The 8,173-nt window shown below is 22.5% G+C and overlaps 1 protein-coding gene across 1 annotated transcript in view; it reads right to left on the bottom strand.

Annotated features, from left to right (window-relative positions):
• The window catches only part of LOC117172520 (vacuolar protein sorting-associated protein 54), a 78,446-nt gene that overhangs the window by 36,619 nt on the left and 33,654 nt on the right, over positions 1–8,173 (bottom strand). The window contains exons 7-8 of the mRNA XM_033360544.1: positions 4,054–4,180; positions 296–550 (exon numbers count right to left, since the gene is read on the bottom strand). Coding sequence (XP_033216435.1) covers positions 296–550; positions 4,054–4,180 — 382 coding nt within the window. The remainder of the gene's footprint in view (positions 1–295; positions 551–4,053; positions 4,181–8,173) is intronic.

Genomic DNA, 8,173 nt, shown 5'->3' with positions numbered 1-8,173 from the left:
GTATTAAATTTTGTGCAGGAGATATATTTTCTCTAGAAAATATATTGTGTGCAAGAAAAAATACAATTATTAAACAATATTAAATTATGTATAGGAAATATTCTGTTTAACAAAAATTTTCAGTAGAATAAATGTTCTGTAGAAAAAATGATCAGTAGAAAAAATGTTCAGTAGAAAAAATATAACAGTATTAAATTTTGTTTATGAAATATTTTGCATTTTCGTAGACGTATTATGTATCTGGCAAAAGCCCGAATCGTTTTAAAAGCCTTAATTTGAAAAAAAATGTCCTTACTTTTATTCGATGAAGAAGAGACGTCAGGGACTGAATCGTGTTATACAGAAGTGTGAGTCTTTCTGCCAGTGATAGGCCTCCAACTTCTAAGGCAGCGGCTTGCTGGTCGCTGCAGCAATCACTCGCTGCTAAAGCTTCAATCACTCTTTGTTTTGTCACTGCTCTCACGGCCGTCACAGCCTCTTCCTTATAAGTATCCACAAATTGAAAATGCTTCTGCCTCAGTAGTCCAGAAATTATAGACACTAATTTGTCCTGAAATCAAAATGTATTCAATGAAATAATATAGATGAAGGGACCGCGGTCTAAACCTGTTAACTGACATTTCAGACATTTTACACGGCGAAGAAAAATCGTTGTTATTTTTGCAATTTACAATATTTTTTTGAAACTGTGAAATATTTTTTGCTCATTTACTAGAGAAAAATAATACACGTTAGTTTTATAACATTTCAATTAAAACTGAAAGTTATATGACAATTAAAATATATTCATATGTTATCTGCAAGGGGTCCAGCGGTCTAAAAATGTTATCTGCAGTGTTCTGACGCTCGTTTTATGTTGTTTTTTCCCAGGTTTTCATGATTTTTTATGTCAAAATGTTTGGAATTTTGAAAAATGTCAGTTAACAGGTTTAGACCACGGACCCTTCAGATATTCTGTGAAAACGTCATGAGAAAAATTCAGAACTAAATCCAGAAAATAAAAATTTTATGTTTTAAATTCAATAGTAATTGCAATGTAATTATTTGAAAGTTCTAAAATGCATTGAAAAAAAGTTAAGATTGAATTTTGTTCAAATTCTGAAGAAATTTTATGCAAATAAGAGGATAAATATATTAAAATGCTACGGCAATCCCATATTAATTTTAGAAAAACTTCTATAAAAAAATTCGCCATATCTATGGAACTTTCATTCAAGCTCTATGCAAAAATCAGATACAAAGATTGTGAAAATTCGAGACGAACTGTATTAAAATTACAGCAGAACTATTTTTTTAAATTTTAGACCAAATTTCACAGAAATAAAATTTGAAAATTCCAATGTAATTTTGTCGTACTGAAATAAATTTTTATTCCGATTTTTTTACAGATTATAAAAAAAATACTTTTTGCTAATTGTACAGTTTTTTCCAAATTACAAAGGAAATATAAAGGATTGACGTATTTCAAAGAAATAAAAATATGAATGAATATTCTCGTTTAAAAAGCAAATCATTTTAAATTATAAGGATTCAATGTGAAGTTTTTTAATTTAAAAATCTTTAAATATGAATTCTTTATTCTCAACTGCTTCATTGTATACATTTTAATTGAATCAATTAAATATATTAATTGAAAATTCTGTAGTAGGAAATGAATCATTTTAATACATTTTTTACGTTTCAATAAAAAAATTATTAAATTTGCATGTATACCAATCCAAAATTTTATTCACAATTTCTTTAATTTTTTCAAATAAAATTTGTAATTTGCCTCTAAAATTTTTTAAAACTAAGAATATATTTTTTTTTCCATTCCAAGTATTGACTTTCTCAATTTTTAACATTTATAATTTGAAATTAAAAAATTTTCAAAGGGGAACAACCGGAAATCTAAGTTCCTGTATAGTTCATAATATTCCCTATTTTTAAAAGTCAAGAAATAAAATTGCCGACATTTTAAAATATCCGAAATTATAAAATTTCTACTACAGAAACATTGTCTGATGATAAAATTTCCAAATCTAAACAATTATAAAATTGTTAAATAATAGAAATTCAACAATTTAATAATCTGGAAAATTTTATTTCGAAAATTATCCATTGACGAAATGTTTAAGTTTGATAAGATTATAAATTATACGAAATCTTATCAGACGGAAATTTTAAGCTGTCGTCCATTTTATTAATTATGCACAACATTTTTAACTTTTAATAAATTTAATAAGAATTTCATTGCAGATATTCAAAAATTAAAAAACATTCTTAAAAAAAAGCAGTCTGTACAAATTCCAAAGAAATTTTATCACTATTTATCATTCTATTTAAATATAATTTTATCAAGATTTTTCCAAAATTCTAAAGCAAATATTTTCTATGAATTTTAAAATTATTTTATGAAAATGACAAAGAAATGGTATAAGACTGACGGACTACAGTGAAACAAAAAAGAAGATTTACTGAAAAACACTTTTTGAATTTACATTCAGAATCTTATTTTAAAAGTAATGTACAAAAAATAATAATAAAAATAAACACTTTTCGGAATTTTAGTAAATCATTTGATTTTTTTTTAACTTTCTCAAAAAATTAATTTTATTAAATAAAAAACCATTTGATAGTTTCCCATAATCTTTAAGAAATTTTTTAATTAGGTGAAAACCTTTCGTAATTCATAAAACGCTTCTAAATATTATTAGAAATGTTTAAAAATTCAGATTATATGTTAGGTTTTTTTTAAATATTTACCAATTTTAAATTATTTCTTAAAAACGCGAATTTTAGACAAAATAGTCTAATTTTTTAATCAGAAAATATGAATTTCCAAAAAAAGTTGAATTTAAAGCCGGTAGTTGAATTTTTAACAAAAAACTATGAATTCTCAACGAAAAATATAACAGTTCATATTTCAAATAAAAAATATTTTTATTATAAATAAAAAAAAGATTTGAATTCAACCAAAAAATACGATTTTTTAACTAAATAGTTCAATATTCCATAAAAATTATGAATTTTTAACAATAAAAACAATTTTCTAAGTAATTTAATTTTCTACCAACGAGAGGAATTTTTGAACAACATTATTAATTTGAAATATAAAATATACGAATTTTTAACAAAATTTATTAATCTTCACAAAAAAGATACGTTTTTAAACCAAAAATGCAACAGTTACATTTTTAGTTTAAAAAAAAGTGATTCTCAAGTTAAAATAAAATTAATTTTCAAGAAAAGAAATAAATTATTAACAAAAAATGAATTTTGAACAAATTGCAGTTTAATTCAACTAGATAAGAATAATTTTCATCCGAAACAGATTAAATTTTTAAAAAACTATTACCGTTTTAAACAAAAAGTTTAAATAAAAAATTATTTCTAATTTTCCCAGGAATCTTAAGAGAAGATTTTTGTTTCCTTGAAACCTTTCAAAATTCTTAGAAAGCTTCGAAATCACCAGAAACTTAAATGTGCTTTAAATATTTGGTACGGTAAAAAAAAAATTAATTTTTAATCTTTTTAAAACTTTTAAATATATTTTAAAGTTTTTCGATTTTTTCCTAATTTTTTAAAACGATGTGCAAATTTCTAAATATCTTTGAAAATAATTTTCATTTTTCTTTAAATAAACAAAAATCGGCCTTATTAGAAAAATGGTCTTAAAATCTTCTTGTATTTTGTAATGCATTACAATTTTTCTCCTAATATTAATTTTTCAAAAATAAAATCATTAACCAATTTTTCCAGAAATCTTAAGAAAAGTTCGTTTTTTCTTAAAGCCTTTTAACAATCGAATTTTCAAAAAGATGAAATATAATATCCGGCTTGAATTTGTATTTACGGTTTTATCTTAATTTCCGGTTAGTAGACACCTTGAGTTTCAACAAAGAATATTTAAAAAAAATTAAATTTAAATCGATCAATTGATATAAAATACCCTAAATGACAAAAAGAAACTAAGAGGAAAATAAGCAGAAACCGAATTCCTCGATCAAATTTATGTTGCAAAACAATTTCACCTGTAAATAGAAAAAAAAGGATTAAATAAATGATATTTACCCCATCCTGAACACTATTGTCTCCTCCTAAAGGTCGATTTAAATCCGCAGTTGCGTATCTTTCAAATTCTGTCGATAACATTTTATCAACTAGTTTTTCCATCTCGCTTAGCTGTGATCCCAAATGTCTGAAAAAAATGAAGACCAAAATGTTTAAATTTAGCTTACCTCTTTTCCCTTTTTTAAATAATATCTGTTGTTTTCAAGAAATTTCATCTTTTTCTCGATTTTTCCTTTAAATTTTTGTTTTGTTTAAAAATTTAATTATTTTCTTTAACCTAATTGCCACTAAAACTTCTGCCTGAACTAATAGGTCCTCGAAATAACTCTTTTCCAAAATTTCCAAAAAAGGCCCCTAATTAAGAATATCGTGGGTAGGTTTTCGAAATTTTTAAAACAATTTCATTATTTATTCGCAAAAAAATGATAAAATCATTGACCGTGCAGGACACAAAAAAGTTTTATTTTTGCTCAGTCATGCTACAAATGACTTTATAATTTTTTTTGGGTGAATAATTAATGAAATTAGTTTAAAAAAATTGTTTAAACAAAAATTTAATTGAGAGTTGTACTTCTTTGTTAAAATTGTATCTTTTTGGTCGAAAATGCATCTCTTTGATGGAAAATTAAAGTATTTTGTTTTTGTTTTTTTTTTTTAACAAAATATATAAATTTTCAAAAAATTTGTTGAATTTTAAACTAAAAAAGATAATTTGCAACCAAAATAATGAATTTTTAACTAAAATTGATGAATCTTCAACTGGAATAGATTAATTTTAAACCAAAAGGAAGAAAACAAAAAAATGTTAAATTCTCATTTAAAAATAATAATTATTTTTCAACCAAAAAGATGAATTTTTAATTAAAATTATGGAATACTGAATTAAAATATTTACATGTTCGGGTCAAACAAAATTTTCAACTAATAAAACTAATTTTCCAAAAAATATTTACGATTTCAAACGGAGTGATGAATTTTCAACTAAAAAAAAAATGAATCTTAAAATAGAATGGTCGAATATTAAAATAAAATATAAAGTTTCAACTAAAATGATGATTCATTAACTAGAATAATTAAAATTTTAAACAAAAAGATACATTTTCAACTAAGAATATTAATTTCTAACAAAAAAGATTAAGTTTGAACTTGAAAAGATAATTATTGACTAAAAATTGAGAAGGTAATTTGTAGTGAAAAAATTAACCTTCAACCAAAGATATAAATTTTTAACTAAAATGATGGATTATTTAACTAGAATAGTTGCATTTTCAGCTAAGAAAACATTTTAACCGAAAAATAATAATTTTCAGCTAAATAATTGAACTTTCTTCCAAATAATTAAATTTTAATTCCAAAGAAAATGAATTCTGAACTAAAAACGTACTAGTTGATATTTTACCCATTTAAAATTTTTTTTACTAAATATAATTTAATTTGACCATAGGAAATGCATTTTCAAAAAAGTAAATAAATTTTCAACCAGATAATTGATTAAGAAAACAATTTGCAAACCAAAACGAAAAAAAGGAATTTTCGATAAAATATCTCGTTTTTGAATCTTCAAGCAAAACAATTAATTAAAAAAATCAAAGAGTTTAGCTTTTAACCAAGTAATTAAATTTTCACACCCAAAACGACAGAGAAGAATTTGCAAACTTAGTTAAGAAGATTAATTTTTTATCAAAAAAGATGAATTTTCAACAAAATATATGGATTCTTAACTTAAAGCGACCATTGTTCAATCAAAAATAGAGTAGTTTAATTTTCAGTTAAAAAACTAATTCAAACAAATCAAATTTTCAAAAAAATAGTTAAATTTACGCGTTTTATCTTGTTTAAATAAATTTGAAAATATAATATAGTATAATTTCAGTTGCTAAAATTTTAATTCATACGCTTAATTTATAAAGTTTTCACAACTTATATTATAAGATATTCTTAAATATATTTGAATCGTCGGTTAACTAAATAATTGAATAATACCAAAAACATAACAATGGAATAATTAAATTTTCCGTTAAAATAATTAATTTTTCGCAAAAACAAAAAAAGAAAACAACAAATTTACGACCAAAGCAATGCGTTTTCAATACAAATGATGAATCTTTATTTGTAATAGATAAATTTTAAACCAAAGACACGAATTTTTAACAAAAGAGTTTAACTTTCAACAACGTAGTTTTATTTTCAACCAGAAAGAACAATTTTCAAATAAAGTCATGAATAGTTAATAAAAAAAAAAAAAAAGAATAAAAATAAAATAGTCAATAAGATGGGTGAATTTAAAAAAAAAACAATTTTTATTATATTTACACTTGACAAAATTAATTTAAAAAAAAAATTGTTACAAAATAGTTAAATTTTCCATCAAAGTGGTGAATTTCCAACTAAAGTGATCCTTTTTTGAATATAATAGTTAAATTTTAAACCAACAGGATGAAATTTAGAGTAAAATTATGAATCTTTAACGGCAATAGTAGAATTTCCAAGCAAAATCTACATTTTTAAATTAAATAATGAATTTTTAGCTGGAATATTTAAATTTTAAACGAAAAAGATGAATTTTCAAATAAGAAGATAAATTGTCAACCAAAAATTAAATAGTAAAATTTTCAGTTAAAGGAACTAATGTACTTTTACAATTGAAGAGTCATTGTTATTCCATTTCATATTGCAATTTAAATTTAATTTAAACAAAAATTAATCACGCACTCGAAAAAATTCTCTGATTTCAAAAAAAAAAATCCCTAACAATTCCAGGTTTTATGTGTATATTTTGTTTGAAATTCGTCTTCTTTGCTAGAAATTATTTTTCTTGGTTTAAAAATTCACCGTTTTACTTAAAAATTCTTCAGTTTATTGCAGATTAACTTTTTTTAAACTGATAATATATCTATTTCATTTTTGGTTAAAAATTTATCTTCTTTGAAAATTCATCTTTTTCGTTGGAAATTTAAATATTTCAGTTAAAGATTTATAATTTTAGTCGAAAATTCATTTGCTTGCTTTAAAATTTAACTGTTATAATCAAAGATTTATCACTTTACTTAAAAAATTGGTCATTTTAATTGAAAATTCATCACTCTTTGTAAATTTCTTTTTTGCGGAAAATTAATTTTTTCAGCTGAAAAGAAGAATTTTGGTGCATAAATTCGAATTTTCGTATTTCTCTTGCTTTCGAAAAATAAATCATACAAATACAACAAAAAACTATTAAGAAAATAGTTTGCACACTTAAAAAATTTATATAAAAAATGTCTCAAAAAATTGTCGTTTGGCATTTAAATTTATTCGACTTACAGTATTTTTTTTTAAAAAACCACCGCCATTTTTTAAATTTTGAACATTTTATCAATTTTCTGGAGGATTTCGAAAGGAAATTAATTTAAAAACCGGGAATTTACTTCTGACCGCAGTAAAATTCAAGTTTTCATTAATTTTATAATTTTCGACATTTTATAAAAGTGATTTTTACTTTACAGTAGCAGAATTTTCAGATTAGCAGAGTTTGCTCTAATTAAATATTATTTTTTATTATTCATGTTTTTATTTATTTAGAAATTAAACAAATTATTTGAAAATTTATTTACTTTGTGAAAAATTCGCTTTTTTGTAGAAAATTAATCTTTATGATTCAAAATTTATCTTTTTTGCATAAAATTCAACTATTACAATTGATTATTTATCATTTTAGGTGAAAATTCACCAGTTTGATTAAAAATTAATTACTTCAATTGAAAATTTTAATATACATTTTTGGGTGAAAATTTATCTTTTCTTGTTCAAAATTACACAATTTGGATGAAAATTTGCCTTTTTAAATTGAAAATTCAATTATTTCGTTGAAAACCACATATTTAGTTAAAAATCTTTTTTTTGTAAACAATTATCTTTTCCTTTGTAAGTTCATCTTTTTGTTAAAAAATTCTTCTTTTCGGTTAAAAATCCAAGTATTACAGTTAAATATTTATCATTTTAGTTGAAAATTCATCTTTTATGTTGGAAATAAAATTAATTTGTTTGAAAATCCATTTATTTTGTTGAAAAATGTTCTTTTTTTGGTAGAAATTAATCTTCTTTATTAAAAGTTTATATTTTCGATTGAAAATTAAATTATTCA

Source organism: Belonocnema kinseyi, chromosome 1 (assembly GCF_010883055.1).
Source record: "Belonocnema kinseyi isolate 2016_QV_RU_SX_M_011 chromosome 1, B_treatae_v1, whole genome shotgun sequence".
Taxonomy (NCBI): domain Eukaryota; kingdom Metazoa; phylum Arthropoda; class Insecta; order Hymenoptera; family Cynipidae; genus Belonocnema; species Belonocnema kinseyi.
Note: the sequence above shows the minus strand (reverse complement) of the source record. Positions and strands in the feature narration are given on the sequence as shown.